Source organism: Plecotus auritus, assembly GCF_963455305.1.
Source record: "Plecotus auritus genome assembly, chromosome: 6".
NCBI lineage: Eukaryota > Metazoa > Chordata > Mammalia > Chiroptera > Vespertilionidae > Plecotus > Plecotus auritus.
Genome location: NC_137773.1, coordinates 35549073 through 35566789, shown reverse-complemented (window position 1 = coordinate 35566789; position 17717 = coordinate 35549073). Strand labels below are relative to the sequence as shown.

At 37.9% G+C, this 17717-nt stretch overlaps 1 protein-coding gene across 6 annotated transcripts in view; it reads right to left on the bottom strand.

The window, feature by feature from the left end:
- The window catches only part of CDKL3 (cyclin dependent kinase like 3), a 55154-nt gene that overhangs the window by 36503 nt on the left and 934 nt on the right, over positions 1-17717 (bottom strand). For 2 of the 6 annotated variants that reach the window (XM_080672827.1, XM_080672828.1), the window contains exons 1-4: positions 14156-14302; positions 13558-13737; positions 8830-9024; positions 4712-4890 (exon numbers count right to left, since the gene is read on the bottom strand). In XM_080672827.1, coding sequence (XP_080528953.1) covers positions 4712-4890; positions 8830-9024; positions 13558-13737; positions 14156-14284 — 683 coding nt within the window. In that variant the 5' untranslated portion in view covers positions 14285-14302. Of the gene's footprint in view, positions 1-4711; positions 4891-8829; positions 9025-13557; positions 13738-14155; positions 14303-17717 lie in introns of those variants that run through there. The other 4 variants (XM_080672829.1, XM_080672830.1, XM_080672831.1 and 1 more) reach the window with 4 other exon arrangements.

The following is a 17717-nucleotide window of genomic DNA, read 5'->3' as shown; positions in this document are numbered from 1 at the left end:
ATGCTCAACCACTAAGCCACGCCGGCCGGGTGAAATTAGTTCACTTTTCCCCAGCTTGATCCAAATTTTCACAGTTCAATTTAGTAAGGTAAGGCATTATCTGCAGAAATGTAAAGCATTATATAGGCAGGCCTTTCAAAGAGCAATAGAAGACAGAATTCATGTAGTGGACTGTCATTGCAGCACTAATCTTAAAGTGTCCCTCCATTATCTGAAATATGAACAAGTCTAAGATGCAGGGGAAAAGTGAGAATTAAAAACAAGCAAGGGGGTCCAGCCAGAGTGGTTCAGTGGCTGAGCATCAACCCACGAAGCAGGAGGTCATGGTTCAATTCTTGGTCAGGTCACTTGCCTGGGCTGTAGGGCTCCATGCCTAGTAGGCAGAGTGCGAGAGGCAACCAATCAATGACTCCCTCTCATCATTGATGTTTCTATCTCTCTCTCCCTCTCTCTTCCTCTCTGAAATCAACAAAAATATTTTTTTAAAAAAATAATAGTAAAACTACAGTGAAAATAGAGAATTTTTAAAACAGAGAAAATAAATGAAACCAAAGTCTGTTTTTTTGTAAAGATCAACAAAATTGACATTTAGAATGACTAATAAAAAAAGAGAGAAGACACAGATTATCAGAACCAGAAATGAAAGTGGTAACACTACTAACAACCTTACAAAAATAAAAAAGATTATAAAGGAATACAATGAACAACTGTCCACCAACAAATCAGATAAGTTAGATTAAGTGGACAGTTCCTGGAAAAACACAAACTACTAAAATTGGCTTAAAAAGAAATAGACAATATAAATCTATAAGAAATGAAAAAACTGAATTAGTAATCAAAACACTACACACAAAAGAAAGCCCAGGTTCAAATGCCTTCACTGCTGAATTCTACCAGCATTTAAAGAAGAATTAATTCCAATTCTTCACAAACTCTTTCAAAAACAAAAGAGGATGGAACACTTCTCAACTCAATATTAGAGACCAGTGTTATCCTGATACCAAAACCAGACAAAAATATCACTAGCAAACTATAAACTGATATCTCTTATGACTGTCAATACAAAAATTCTCAACAAAATACTAGCAAACTGAATCCAACAACATATAAAAACAATTATATGCCATAATCCAGTGGGATTTATCCCAGAAACAAATGTTGGTTCAACATGCGAAAAAACAAAATTCACACGATCATCGCAATAGGTATAGAACAAGCATTTGACCGACACCTTTTCATGATAAAAATTCTCAACAAACTAAGAATAAAACTTTTCCAACCTGATAAAGGGCATCTCTGAAAAACCCAGAGTAAACATCATACTTAATGGTAAAGGATTGGATGCTTTTCCCCTAAGATTAGGAACAAGACAAGTCTATCTGCTCTCACCACTTCTATTTAACATTGTACTGGAGGTTCTGGCCAGGGAAATTAACCTGAAAAAGAAATAGAAGGCATCCAGACAGAAAAAGATGTAAAATTATCTCTATTCACATACGACATGGTCTTATATATAGAAAGTCCTAAGAATTCCACAAAACAATTATTAGAACCATATGACCCACAATTCCAACTCCTAGATATACACCCAAAAGAAATGAAGATACATGTCCATACCAATGGCCTCAGCCATGTTATTCATAATAGCCAGAAAGAGGAGACTATAAAAACGGTCATCATCTAACGAATAAACAAATAAAATGTATATCCATAAAATGCATATTATTCAGCCATAAAAAGAAATTAAATCTTTAATTTCTATGACACGCATGAACCTTGAAAACATTATGCTAAGTGAAAAAGTCTTAAAGGACCAGATATTGCATAATTCCATTTATAGTAAATGTCTAGACCAAGCAAGTTCATAGAGAATGAAAGTAGATTGGTGGTTGCCAGGGCCTGGAAGGGTTGGGAGGAAATGGGGAGTGACTTGCTAATGGGTACAAGGTTTCTTTTTGAGGTGATGAAAATGTTCTAAAGTTGATTGTGGTGATAGTTACACAAGTCTGTAAATATACTAAAATCACTGAATTGTACACTTTAAATGGGTAAATCTTACGATATGCAAATCATATCTCAAAAAAACTGACATAAAAAAAGGCTAGATTCCCCTGGCTGGGTAGCTCAGTTGGTTAGAGCATTGTCCTGATAGGCCAATGTTGCAGGTTCAGTCCCCAATGAAGGCACATACAAGAAGCAACCAATGAATGCATAAATAAGTAGAACAACAAATCAATGTTTCTCTCACTCTCTCTCTTTAAAAAAAAAAAAAAAAAAGATGCCCTGGACGAGTGGCTCAGTTGATTGGAGCGTTGTCCAATACACCAAAAGGTTGCTGGTTCAATTCCTAGTAAGGGCACATACGTAGGTTGCAGGTTCCATCCCTGTTCACACAGCACTTATGGGAGGCAACCAATCAAAGTTTCTCTTTCACATCAATGTTTCTTTCTTTCTCTCTCTCTCTCTCTCTCTCTCTCTCTCTCTCTCTCCCTTCTCTCTCTAAATTAATAAAAACATATCCTCAGTTGAGGATTAAAAAAAGACTAAACTAAGTAATATACTTTTGGGTGATAAAAGTATAAAGTACAAAGACATGTAAAGTAACTGATTATAATAAAAGTCAATATCATGGTTACTTTGGGGGGAAGGGAAAATGATATAATTGGAATAGGGCCCATGGAGGGTCTTCTGAGGTGGCCAACAAAATTTTATTTTTTGATCTAGTGGTAGAGCTATACATTTGTTGTGTGAGGTTTTCTGGTATCTGTGTTTTGTTTTACAATAAAAAGATTTAAAAAAACACTCATGAACAAATTTATTTTAAATACAATGTGAATGAAGCCTCACAGAATCCAAACTTGCCATGTACAAGGGAGCAACGCTGTCTCTGTGAAGTACAGAGATTATACTTATCTGCAAGAAACTTATCTTTCAGCAAGAAATATTTTAAAGAACAATAGCTAGAGTAGAACTAGGTCATATTAAATATTAACTGGTACAAAACTTATAGACAATGTACATGAAGGTTTAGAAAGGGATATGGAATATGGGGCAAGGAATAAGGATTGGGGATGTATCAGAAAAGGAATTTAAGCTACATCATGAAGAGAGAATAAAACTGGGACAAGATTTGATGGAAGCTACATTCATTGAGAATTTACTATATTTTAATGTTTTTTATTTGTTAAATCATTTAAACCTCAGAACAATTCCATGAAGCTGATCCTATTACTATTTGCAATATACAGATAAAGTAATTGAGGCAGAGAGATAGTCTGAGTAAGGCATCAGTGATAAGTACAGTAGAAAAGGTACTTTGGAGTGACTTTGGGTAAATTAGCTTACCTTTCTGTGCTTCAGTGTCCTCTTATATAAAACTAGAGGCCCGGTGCATGAAATTCATGCACTTGGGGGGGGAGGTCCCCCAGCCTGGCCTGTGCCCTCACAGTGCAGGAGCCCCGTAATCGATCGCTCCAAAGTGGTAGGCCCCACCTACCCATCTGGGGTTCCTCGATGGACTGCCCTAAAGAGGTAGGCCAGAGCTGGGAGTCTCGCCTCCTCTATGCCACACATGCAGCATCAAATCCCCATCCAACCGTGTGCGCCTGCTGCGCACACAGCCTCCTGGTGATGGACTGTGACATCACAGTGTGATGGCGTGAGGGTGTGACGACCATTTGCATATTAGCTTTTTGTTATATACGATGAGGAGGACAATAGTAGCACCTTCACCATAGAATTATGAAAAGCAAATGATTTAATGCATGTAAAGCATTTAGAACAGTTTCTAGCAAAAAGTAAGTACTCATTAATATTAGGTATTATTTCCCTGGCTAGTGTGGCTCAGTTGGTTGTAGCATCATCCTATACACCAAAAGGTGACAGGTTCGATTCCCAGTGAGAGCACATACGCAGGTTGTGGATTCGATACCCGTTTGAGGCATGAACAGGAGGCAACCCATCGATGTTTTTCTCTCTCTCCTTCTCTCCTTTCCCCTCTCTTTCTCAAATCAATAAAAACATATCCTCAGGTGAGGGTTTTAAGTATATATATTAGATATTACTATAAAAACAGAATAGAATAATGGTTTCTAGGAAAAGCATGCAAGAATATCCCTCTCCATTTGTTAATACAACTAATACAGTTGTACAACGTGGTCCCTTTATGTTCTTTGAGATTCGTTATTTGCATATTAGATTGTTGTTTCATATACTGCTTCTACTGTTTCACAATAAATTGAGACCATGCTACCTTCTGAGGCATCCAGAACAATATAATTTTTAAAAGTATTATTTGCCAATCTTTGCAAAGGGAGTGCCATATTCCAGAAAATAGGACACTTGTCAGTTCCTAGAGTAACACTGGCAGAGTGAGGTAAATGATTTTAAAACCTTTGTATAATGTGGAGGCTAAACATAAGCAGATAAGACAACTCTGCCAAGGATACAGTCTGAAGGATGTCTGCATAAGTCTCCTGGGGTTTGGGCTACTTAGCCCCAGAGGTCAAGCATGGTAACATCAATAGCCAGCATGGCAGGTGCCTATAGACCTCTCTGTTCTATGTAGAGGTATCCCTTTCTTAAACCCAACTCAGATGCAGAAGGCTGAGGGTGTCAGTAGTAGGGGTGACAAATTCACCACGGTTAAAAAAAAATAAAAAGAGAGAGAGATGAATGGGAAAGGCCAGGCAAGATCCTAAAATATACATACTTTCCATAAGAGGTGTCTTTTAATACTAATTCTGGAGCTCTATACCAGCGTGTGGCCACATAGTCTGTATAAATATCCCCAGGAGCTGCTAGCATTCGTGCAAATCCGAAATCACAGAGTTTAATAATTCCTGTCTGGGATACTAAAATATTCTCAGGTTTTATATCTCGATGAATGATCTAAAAAACAAACAGAAGATGCAATACATTAAAATGGGGTTTCATTACCTAGAGAAACTCTCAAAAATTATACAGAGAAAATCTAGCCAATTAAGGCAGTAAAGCTATTTTCTTACCCCGTGCAAAAGATTAATCACACAATGCAAAAGCTAAAGTTATATATTTTCAATTTTTGCCCCATACATTACCTCAAAATGACAGGGAGCCCCCAAAAAAAAAAATACAAGTATAATACTAAAAAGGTAAATCACATTCCTAAAAGGAAAAGTAATCAAAAGAACTTGAAGTTTTTAACTTTCCTTTAACCCCATGTCACATCCCACGTACTACCATGTCTCTCATTTTCTTCACAATAAATCTCTTGCTGACATCATCTCTACTCATTCTTCACTTTATGATCATTCATTCACTACTCAAAGTCATGAAATCTGTCTTCTGCTGAAATGTTCCATTAAACTGCCTGAGCCAGCATCAACAACTTAATTGTTGCTAGTCCAACCGATAGCCCTCAATACATTATCTTACTTGATATCTTAATGTAAAAATGTTGCCAACCATACCTTCATTCTTGATGTCTAGGACCTAAAATTTTCCCAGGCTCCTTCTGTCTCTATGATAATTCTCTATCTGTCCCTTAGATGCAGGTTCTGATCCTAGGTTTTCTCTTCTCATACATCATGCTTCCTGGGAAATCTCATGTAGTTTTTTTTTTTTTTGGGGGGGGGACACCACTTTCTTCACTTGGTTATGGGGACACCATACTCTCTTGGGCTTCTTCCCAACTACTGGCTATTCCATCTCAACCTCACCTACTTTTATAACTTTAGTAACTATCCAAATACTGGTATTTCCAACTTTCTCTGTCTAATTTCTATTTCTAGATATCTCTCCTGGTTTCCACAAGGAGTGGAATTCCATAAGAAGTCCCACTCAGCAAATCCAAAACTAAATGCATCATCGCCCCCAAAGCTATTTGTTCTCAATAGTGCTTTTGCTTAGTGAAGGGAACCAACACTGACCCATGTCTCAAGCCAGAAACTAAGGTATTTTTCTTCCTCAGCTCCCATATACTCTTAACTTACCTACTTCTCTCTCTAGTTCAAGTCCCCTCAGCTTTCTCACTGAAAATTACACTACTAACTAGTCTCCCTGCATTCAATCTGATCCCCTCCAATCCTCTATCCACAATGAAGCCACAGTATTACTTTAAAATCATGTGTGATTATGTCATTTCTGTTTAACATCTTTTAAGGATTCCCCACCCCACATGACAAATTTGTAACTCCTTAAAACAGCTTATAAAGCCTTGTAGGATTTGAACCCTACCCATCTTCTCAACCTTCTACAACCTCTTTCTTTTTTAAAAAAAATATATTTTTATTGATTTAAGAGAGGAAGGGAGAGGGAGAGAGAGAAATATCAATGATGACCGGGGATTGAGCCCACAACCTGGGAATGTGCCCTTGACCAGAATCGAATCTGGGATCCTTCAAGTCTGCAGGCCGATGCTCTACCCACTGAGCCAAACTGGCGAGGGCTACAACCTCTTTCCCTAGAATATTAATTTCCCAATTTTCCAGGATTTGTCTAATCTATGCATTTGTGATGTTTGTATTAGATGTTCCTTCCATTTGTTCTCACATCATTCTGCACTTACCCATTACAGTATTTGTCAGGCTATATTATTAAATGCCTATTTATTTGTAACTCCCACCAGACTTGTAAGCTCCATGAGGGCAAGATATATGTCTTGTTTAAGCTATATTACCGTGCCCAGTACAGTGCCTAAAACAAATAAGGCATTTTAAAACTTTATCAAATGAATGAAGTATGTTCTCATCACTGGAAAAGTATCATAGCACAAGTGAAAACATCTCAGTGACAGAAATCTGGGATCTTCCTTTGTTTATGTAATTTAATTGCTATGTCTTTGGGGTTGGCTCTTGTTCTGCCTCCGTCTCCCTCCACAAACGGCCAAAAAAATTAGCCTAGGGTAATAAGTTAGAGCCATCTTAAAGGTACCATTTATACAACTACATTGATCTATTTTTACTTCCACAACTTCTCAGGATGAATTTCAAGGCTCTGGCAAACCTCTCGCCTGGGCACCTGTGCAATCTTATCTCCCTTTGCCTGGTCTCTGTAAGTGCACTTATTGCCACTCTGACGTCCCCTGCCCAGGTTTTCCTCTATTATAGTGGTATCCCATCAGAATATATTTCCTTTTCTAGTGAAATCTTAGTTACAGTTCAAAACTGTACTTACATTAGTTTTAGCTCTTCTTAGAAGTCTTCTACTCTCAGTCTAGTCTAGCCCATACTGTTTTTTCCCTTTTTCAAAAAACATTTTTAAAGTCTACAAAGCAGTATAGGACTACAGATAACATGACTATTCCTGACTCTGATACAGTGCTAAACACTTTATACCTACTACCTAATTTGATCTTTATAAAAAACCTGTGAGGTACTATCGTATCATTTCACAGATAAAGAAAATGAAGCTCAGTGAAGTTAGATAACATTTCTGGGCCCACAGAGGAATGGGGCTGCCACCTTTCATTGTGCAAGTTGTGAACTGCACAAGTTTTGTGTTTATCCACAGAAAAGCTGGTGGGTGAAAATCCAAGACAGACTGATAACAAAGACTGGTGCTTTTAACTTCTGCATTATGCTGCCTCCCCATGGATCTAACTGGATAGGAAATTACAATCTGAATTCCAGTTGCTATCCCAACAGTATTTTTCAAAGCAGTAAAATGTGATACACTATTAACCTGACAGAAAATTAGAAATTAGGATATCTGAAAAAGCCTGGAATATATATGTGTTATGCCTATATCACTTACTAATAAAACTACTTTTAAATCTTTTACTGTTATTTCCTGAATACAAATCTAACTTTCCAGAAAGTAGAGCTCATGGTGGGAACAAAATATCTCCTTAATAACTTGAGCTAAATACGTATATACTAGGCCAGTGGTCGGCAAACTCATTAGTCAACAGAGCCCAATATCAACAGTACAACGATTGAAATTTCTTTTGAGAACCAAATGTTTTAAACTTAAACTTCTTCTAAAGCCACTTCAAAATACACTCGCCCGGGCCGTGGTATTTTGTGGAAGAGCCACACTCAAGGGGCCAAAGAGCCGCATGTGGCTCGTGAGCCACAGTTTGCCGACCACGGTACTAGGCAATGCTAAAGGCAGCACTAAGAATCAGAAGAGTTGATTTTCTTTCCTTTCTTGATTTTTCAGGAGTTAAACAAGGCTCTATATCCCTTAGCTAGTTTCTTTCTTTCTTCCCCTAAAGGCATCCACATGAACTGGCCAAGTTTCCAGTTCCTACCTTCAAACCTCCCTTCATTTGAGCTAACCTAGCTTTCAACATTTTTTTTTTTTCAACATTTTAAAATGTGCCCCAATTGACTTTTGATTCCTCTATTCCAAATTATTAATACCATACTTGGTCTGCCCTATAATTAGAAATATTGTAAGCTCACTATGTTTTTTTGGTTCTGCAACTAAGTTATAAAGTACTGACCTCATTTTCAGGATGTCAATATTGTACAGAAAAATAATTTTAACAACTTCATAAAAACAGAACAATATTTATTTATTTTATTTTTTGGGTCTGGCAATGGCTTTTATTTTTATTTATTTTTAAAAGAATCTTTATTATTGAAAGTATTACATAGGTCCTCCTTTTTTTTCCTCATTAACCTCTTCCAGCCAGCTCCCATACTCTCTCCTCCCCAGGCCCTCACCACCCTAGTGTCCTTGTCCACGGGTATGCATACATGCATACAAGTTCGCTGGTTGATCTCTACCTACCCACACTCCCCTGCCTTCCCTCTGAGGTTCAGCAGTCAAAACAGAACAATATTTAAAGGGCACTTATCATTCATATACATTCTATAGTTTGTCTTATTCTGCAGCACTTACATTATTATTGTGAAGATATTCAATTGCTCGAATGATTTGGAAGAGGTATTTTCTAAGTCGTTTACTCTCTAGTCCATGACAATAATGTTGTAACTCATCTAATACTGTGTGGTCAATAAATTCAAATACCAAATGAATTTTCTTTTTCTGTCTAAAAACTTCAATCAGATTGACCAGGTTTTCATGATGGAATTGCTATTGACAAAGAAACATATTTTTAATAAATTATTTCATGTACAATAATTTATACATATAACAACTATATCATTTTAAAATGAAGCAGAAATATTCTCAGCTTCTTTTCCTCCATGCATTTCAACAGAAACTTTCCAAGTGATTTGCTTACATTCCTATTTTAAGAAAATGTTAATCTATTTCATATTTATAGAACAAAGGGAAATGTATTGCTTTACTTCAAGTTAGCATTTGCTTGTTTTTTATTAAAATAATTTAAAGTTAATGTACTATCATGCAACTTGGTATGCTTCTATCTTTTTTTTTTAAAATATATTTTATTGATTTTTTACAGAGAGGAAGGGAGAGGGAGAGAGAGTTAGAAACATCGATGAGAGAGAAACATCGATCAGCTGCCTCCTGCACACCTCCCACTGGAAATGTGCCCACAACCAAGGTACATGCCCTTGACCGGAATCGAACCCGGGACCCTTCAGTCCGCAGGCTGACACTCTATCCACTGAGCCAAACCGGTTTCGGCTTGGTATGCTTCTAAAGAGATATCTTCCTATCTTTTAACTTGATTTGTGGTTAAATTTAACATCTGAAATTTAAAAGGTCCCTATATTTTCAAATGAGCATTGTGTTCAATGCTACTGAGTATGTGATCTGAATGTATATAAATTATTCTCTTGAGTTTGATCCTAAACTCTTGGGAGTAAAATCTAAGTTCCAGGAGGGACATTATAAATTCATCACACTGTAACAAAAGAGTATCAGAATATCTAGAAACTGTCAGATATGTGAAATACCTATTTATAGCCATAAGGATGTTACATAAATATACAATTATTTGTGTGTACATTTTTGTTCTAGTCTATTAAGCATTATGCTATTCTATTTGAATAAAATAATAGTCTATTATTCTATTAAGCAATAAGACATCTTTTTAGACTGGTATAATAATTTTAAAATATCAAAAATGGTATGTATGAGCTTGAAAAGGAATGACATTTGAATATTTTATGCTGCTTATCCTATTTTGTAACACATTGATTTAATTACAATAAACTCTGAGATATTTAACTTTTTCAAATGACCAAAAATATTTATTTATTTGGCTGAAAACTAAGGGGTATATTTTCAATGTTAGATTCATTAGAAAACTATACTTTATGAAAATTGCCTTTATTCTGAGGAGATATTAGCAATTTCTCTACTTACCTATATTAATATGTAAACCAGTCCTTAAAACATGACTAATAGAAAAACATGTCAAAATACAATGCCAGATGCCTTTCCTACTTTTGCTCTCAATTTTCCTGGTGGGCAAGATGCCAGAGTGCTGCTGCAACAGCATGCTGGCAGTAGCAAAAAGAAATAATTGCTTTTGGACATTAATCTTTCAACTAAGGAAAATTATGGGTTTTCTATCCAGTCTTTATTTTAAAGTCGAAAGCAGTGAAGGGTTAATGTAAGTTAATAATTATTAGGGAAGATCCCCAGGGGTAATGAATCAGTACACTCTCAAATAAATCATGAAACCCCTAGAAATGCTCCATTACCCCTTTTCAAGTTGTTTGTTTTTCTTCATTACTAGACAACTTTTATACAGATATTTTCACTAATTACTGTCATTTATTTAGTGAAATTCTACTAATTACCGTCATTTATTTAGTGAAATTCTAGAAGATAAAAATTTAGTTCAGATTAAGTCATTATGACTATCTTTTTAAACTAGGAACTGTTATCTAATCCAAGAAATATCTCTTGTAGAATTAGGTTAAACTAAAAATTCTCTAAGAAATAAACCAGTACAAATAGTTAAGGTGTCTCAAAATAGTTTGCATAATAGTTGTAATAGCTGTAACATTCAAATTCATCCCTGTGCTCTTGCCATAACATAATTGACTTTTAAAAATTACTAAGTAGAAAATAATAATCAGCTTAAATGCAACAGAGTTGAAGAAAGAGTGGAAGATATTACCTGGGGAAAGGTCTTCTAATCAGATTACTCACTTACAGTGCATAATAGTTGCCTTACAGTATAATTATGTTTTGGGTCATCAGAATAAGGACTAGTATCTTACACAAAATTATAACATCTTTACTGACTTTAACTTTCCTTTTCATTGTCAAGAAATAGAGCAGTTCCAACAATACACAGACACCTAATATATTTCTTCTATTTTTAATTGATCCATCATACCTAATATACACTTACAAAGAAATAGAATAATATTACTTTTGTATCAGATAAAATGAGTAAAAAGAGTATCTGTTTTCAGTAAATAAAACATCTAGACTACATTGTCAAAGTCATAAACCTTAAAGCATCTAGATAAATTCCAATTTATAAAATACATATATACTTAAATCACTAGTTTTGTACTCAATCACCAAGGGGTCTTAATGCTCCTTTCTTTACACTCAGGAGTACTTTCCCCTAGACCCGTGGTCGGCAAACTCGCGAGCCACATGCGGCTCTTTGGACCCTTGAGTGTGGCTCTTCCACAAAATACCACGGCCTGGGCGAGTCTATTTTGAAGAAGTGACGTTAGAAGAAGTTTAAGTTTAAAAAATTTGGCTCTCAAAAGAAATTTTAATCGTTGTACTGTTGATATTTGGCTCTGTTGACTAATGAGTTTGCCGACCACTGCCCCTAGACTGACTGGTCATACCTACACAAAATCCTATCTTCTGCCCTGATCTCTCCTGATATTGTTCCCCATCTCTAAGAGCCCAACTGGCCATCTTTACTTAAATGTACTCCTGTCACCTTAAATTCAACATTTCTTTCTGTTTTGTGTTGATCCTCACCTGAGGGTATTTTTCCCATTGATTTTTAAGAGAGAGTGCAAGGGACGGGGAGAGACAGAGAAAGAGAAACATCGATATGAGACACATAGATTGGTTGCCTCCCGCAAGTGCCCTGAATGGATCAAACCTGCAACCAAGGAATGTGCCCTTGACTAGAATCGAACCCAGGACCCTTAAGTCTGCAGGTTGCTGCTCTCTCCACTGAGCCAAACTGGCTAGGGCAAATTCAACATTTCTAAAACTGAACTAGCTCCCAAACTATGTCTCTTGGAGTGTTTCAAACTTCCATGATAGTACTCACTGAACCTCGAAGAAATCTTTGTGTCTTCTTTTGCAGTATATCATGTTTTAACTTTGTTTTCCATTCAAATTGCCACAATCCTGTAGGGTTTCTCGTGAAATTTACCAGTATTCCTGAATTAAATTCACATAACAGGCCTCCCTATTGTTACTCTCGGAGTCCTCCAATCTTTTCTAAAAAATAGTGCCACATTTGTATTTATAGTTTCTTTACTCTCAATTCAAAACCTTCGTCCTCTTACAAATTCAAATTTTAACTCCTTAGCCCAAAAGACAAGACTTAAAAACCGCCCTGGCTGGTTTGGCTCAGTGGACAGAGTATTGGCCTTGCAGACTGAAGGGTCCCAGGTTCGATTCTGGTCAAGGGTACATGCCCGGGGTTGCAGGCTCGATCCCTAGGAGGGGGCAAGCAGGAGGCTGCCAATCAATGATTCTCTCTCATCATTGATGTTTCTATCTCCCCTCTCCCTTCCTCTCTGAAATCAATAAAAATATATACTTTAAAAAAAGACTTAAAAACCTACGGCCAACTTACCTCTCTAATTCTACCTCTATTTCGGTACAGAAAATTCTACAGGGCAAATGCCTTTGCTCTTTGTCCGTTCCACTCTGCTCCTTTTTTTAAAATCCTCACCCGAGGATATTTTTTCCATTGATTTTTAGAGAGAGTGGAAGAGAGAGGGAGAGAGAGAGAAACACCAACGTAAGAGAGACACATTGATTGGTTGCCTCCCGCATGCCCCCGACCAGGGCCAGGAGGCTACAACCCAGGTATATGCCCTGACCAGAATCAAACCCGGGACCCTTCAGTCTTCAGGCTGAGGCTCCATCCACTGAGCCAAACTGGCGAGAGTTCCACTCTGCTCTTTATCTTTGTCCTGCTTTAGCCTCTCTGAGCTTATGCTGTTCCACTAACCTATCATACAACAGTTTCTCCCTCTTACATAAATTCTATGCATCATTTAAAGCCAAAGTCATGTCCCAATTCTTCCAAGAAACCATCACTACCCTACAGGACTTTGTGTTAATCACTTGGCACTTCTTATGAGCCACTTTTTATTTAGTATTATATGTCCTCCTGTCTCTCTGATTAAATAATAAAAGGCCTGAAGAGCAGGTACTGTCTTTTACCTCATTATAGTCTTAGCATCTGGCACAATGCCTTGCACAAAGTACACATTTTTATGAAGTATTATACCTGGATATTTCAGAATAATTATTTCACAATATTTGGTATAACTTTTGTTATATTATACATAAGCACATATATCTTGTATCACTATAAAATTACAAAATGTAGACAATTAGGTAGGGTATAACACTTGTTTTTCCATTACCTGTCTTAATACATGTGTTAACTGAAATATTCTTTAGTTTTTTTCCATAATTATTTCTCTCTCAACTTAAAGAGCAATTAAGGCAAAAGAAGCAAACCTTTAGAAACTTTATTTCTCTCGTTGCAATTTTGTTGACAGATTTTTCTGGTGTCTCATAAAATATCTTAATGGCCACTATCTGCCCGGTATCCTTATGTTTACACTTCATGACTGTTCCATAACTTCCTTCTCCCACTTTTCCAAGAGTTTCATACATCTCCATTCTTAAGCCCTGCTTCTTCACAGAAATAAAGAAAATGTTAAACATTTTTATTATATTTATTGAAGCTGGACAATGCAGTTCCACAATAAACCCATACTTTAAAATACAGAAACATAGAAAAAAAATAGGAATCTTTTCCACAGACACCGTTTGTCTTTGGAAACTGCCAGCCCGGTAAGTTGTACTTGTGGGGCTCCAGCCCTCAGGAGAACTTCGGGAGCCTCCTGCTGCCTCGGTTATTCCCATCAACACTAAGTATTAAGATTCCTTCACTACACGTCACAATCCACGGGGCGGAGGGCTATCCTCACACTTCCGGTCATGCCCATCAAATATGAGGTACCCGCAATACTGCAGTGGCCCACAGGTCAGTCCCCGGGACCCAAGAAAACCTCGATCCTGCCCACTCCTCAAAGCAGATATCTTAGGGTACCGGATCAGTGTCGCACCCCACGCCCGGCAGACGACCTCGTCCGGGCAGCCGCCATCGCCTCAGCCCATTCTGTAGTCCCGAAGGTCCGGCCCCGCGTAGTCCCACGAGCTCCCCACCACCCGCTCCCATGGCAACGGGCCGCCGGCCTCGCGCTCGGAACCTAGTGCGCAAGACCGGAACACAGGCCGGACTGGCCTGACCCAGAAGAGAAATGAGAGGTAGCGGAAAAGACAAGTTCCCGGTGTGCACTAAATGGAAGCTCGTTTAGGGGTGGAGGTGGGGATTAGTGGTTGCCAACGATCAAACTGGGTTCTCCTCACGAAGTTGATTTAGAGTGGAGATGGGGAGGGGGGGGTGCATCAGCAATTCTGACGGCAGCGTGAATGACTGCAAAGACTCTAGAAAGAGGAACCGCGGCGGAGGCTTGTCCAACCAGCCTCGCAGGTGTCCCCAGGCTAGAGAACACCTGCGCTTCTGCGGGGTCCTAAAAGGATGGCTGGTGTCATTAAGTAGCAGAGACTTATTGTAAAAGGAGACTTCCAAGCAAGTCTAGTGTAATTGTAGTTTTCTAAGTTACCGAGTTATGTAAATATTCCATAGACGAGTTTGAGTTCCGCTGTCCACATTTCATCCTTAAAATGGAGAGAAGACGCTTCTTACATCAAGAACATTTCTGCAGTACGCTTAAAAAATTCGTTTTCAAGCTCATAGTTATCCTTTTTAAGAAAACTATGTGTCAAAACTGTAAAACTTCCTTTTTGGGAAAGGAAATATTTCAACGGGTTCTATCACACATGGATTAACATACAAGGGTATGGGGGGGAAAAGCTGTTACCTAATTGCTTAATACTAGAATGAGGTCCTGCTGGCCTTCCAGCCTCCAATGAAAAACAAGGATATCACTGGAGCAAGTGCCCTCTTTCTTAGGGATTTCATTTATTTTTGTCTGTAAAAATAAATTTAAATGTTAAAAGGCCAAATCTCACTGTTTCCCTAAATGAGTAAATACCATTATCCAATAAATTCTAGTCCAGTTGGTTCCACCCACCATGCATATTAAAATTATATCTGGTGAGCTTTTAAAAAGGCTCCACCCTCGACCCTAATTTAAATGAGAAAGGGTAAAGGAATTGGTATTTTAAAGCTTCCGAAATGTTTCAATGCTGCTCAAATTTATAGAGAGAGGAGTGGGAGGGGAGGGAGAGGTGGTCATGGTTGTCTTTTTCTTTTAATATATTTTTATTGATTTCAGAGAGGAAGAAAAAGGGAGAGAAATAGAAACATCAATGATGAGAGAGAATCATTGATCAGCTGCCTCCTGCACGTCCCCCGCTGGAGATTGAGACTGCAACCTGGGCATGTGCCCTGACTGGGAATCGAACAGTGACCTCCTGGTTCATAGGTCGACATCCAACCATGCTGATTAGGCAATGGTCATGGTTTTGAAACTGGACTACCAATGGGTCTGGGCTGGGACCAATGGATCCCGGCTGCCTATCACTACTTGATCCAATTAAGTAGAAACTGGGTTGAATCATATGAGTGTTTATTCTAATAATGCCACAGTATGGGAGAGCAGCAGGTCATCCATGAAAATCTGCTCTGCTTATGTTGGTTAGGACAAAGATTACATGGGCAAGTGGGCAAAAGGAATTGGGAATGTCTTCCTGCCATAGCAGGCATGGGGAAGAAGGCAAAAGGAATAAGAATGGGTATCATAGTTACTAGTTACAGGCAATGCAGGGGGTTTCGAAGGGTGGACTCTGTTGTTTCAACTGGGTTGTTAATTCTTTGATGAATGGACTGCATTCCCAGGTTAACTCCCTTGTCCCAGGGTGTACAACTCTCAGCCATTTAGAATGTGCTTTCTCCAATCAGAACAGAACAATTATGGTTAACAGAGCATGATTAATATTTCTGCCCCTAATAGTTTTTATCACTACCAAAATATTGAGAATTTTTCCCTTTTAAAAAGTTATTCCGTGTGGTTCTCGTTAGAGCATCAGCCCAGAAGTGTCTTGGGTTTGATTCCCAATCAAGGGCATGTACCTGGGTTGCAGGTTCCATCCTGGGCCCTGGTACCTTCTGGAGGTAACTAATCTGTCTCACATCGATGTGTTTCTATCTTCTCCCCCCTCCCTCCCTCCCTTCCACTCTCTCTAAAAATCAATGGGAAAAATATCGTCGGGTGAGGATTAACTAAAAAAAAAAAAGTTATTGAACCCTGTTATAAAATACTTTGTATCTATGAATAAGAATATCATAGTGGGCTCAGACTTTTTAAGTATATTCATTAAATATTTGTTGTGGACTAAATATTTGCAAGGGACAAAGCATGAATCAGAGTCCTTGCCCTTAGTGATCTCACAATCTAGCACTACAGAATCACTACAGTATAAAATTATAACTTTTAAAGGGAGGGGGGGCAGAAGAGATTAAACAAAGAACTTATATGCATATATGCAAAACCCATGGACACAGACAATAGTGCAGTGAAATCTTGGGGAGACTGGCAGGAGCGGAGGGGGAGTGGAAATGAGGATATCTGTAATACTTTCAACAATAAAGGTAAGTTAAAAAATAAACTAGCTACTGTGAACCATAGGCCCCAAATGGTATTACTTGTGCTAAAAGCCCATGATACCAAACCCAGATTTAATACCTCATCTAATTGCAGTTTCAACCTCCGCCAGAAGCAGCCTTGACTAGAAAATTCCAGATAACCAGTCTCAAGATTTCGTTTCCTGGCAATTGTTGAGAGTTTGGCTCAAATAAACTCACAAAAATTCTTCACAGGTTTGAATGTTCCTTATGTTGACAAATGGCTAAATGACATAACAGACTTTTTTTTTTTAAGTTTCTCTTTAGTATTTCATTGCATGTAACCCTACCAGTGTGTCTTCATCCTTGGTTATGGGAGGATTAGGATTGCTATGGCAGGAAGACAAAAAAAGTAAAAATAAGGATATTCAGCTTTTGATTTAGAGAATCACATTTGTGAATGCACAGCAGGACCTATCAAAAGTTAGGTCTGGCTAACTTGATCACAAAGGCAGTTACTAAAAGCAAGAGATAGTCAGGGTTTGAAAAAAGGGAGTGTTGACATAAGAAACGTCCAAACCTGTACAGAATTTTTATGAGTTTATTTGAGCCAAAGCGACAATTGCCAGGAAACAAAATCTCTTATCAGATTGAGAAAATGCTCCTGAAAAATGGCAGTTTTACCATTTATTTTATACATCAGAATCAGAGAAGATGTAAGGGGGTTATATGAAATCCATTGGTGATTTCCTCAGATCGAGGAAATCTCTGAGATTGGATAAAAAGTATATCAGAGACTCAAATACTTCTTTTACATTGGTGGGTTCAGGATAATGAACACTTACAGTACATAATCATGGTACTGTAGAAAAGATAACAATGAGGGGTTCAGTGGTCTCAAGTTTGGTGCGAGATTATGCCCCAGGGGTGTGGAAAAAGGGGATTACTCTGACATAACAAAGGTATGTTATCATAGATGCAAAAAGACAATAGGCCTAGACATGACTACCTTCCATGGCTC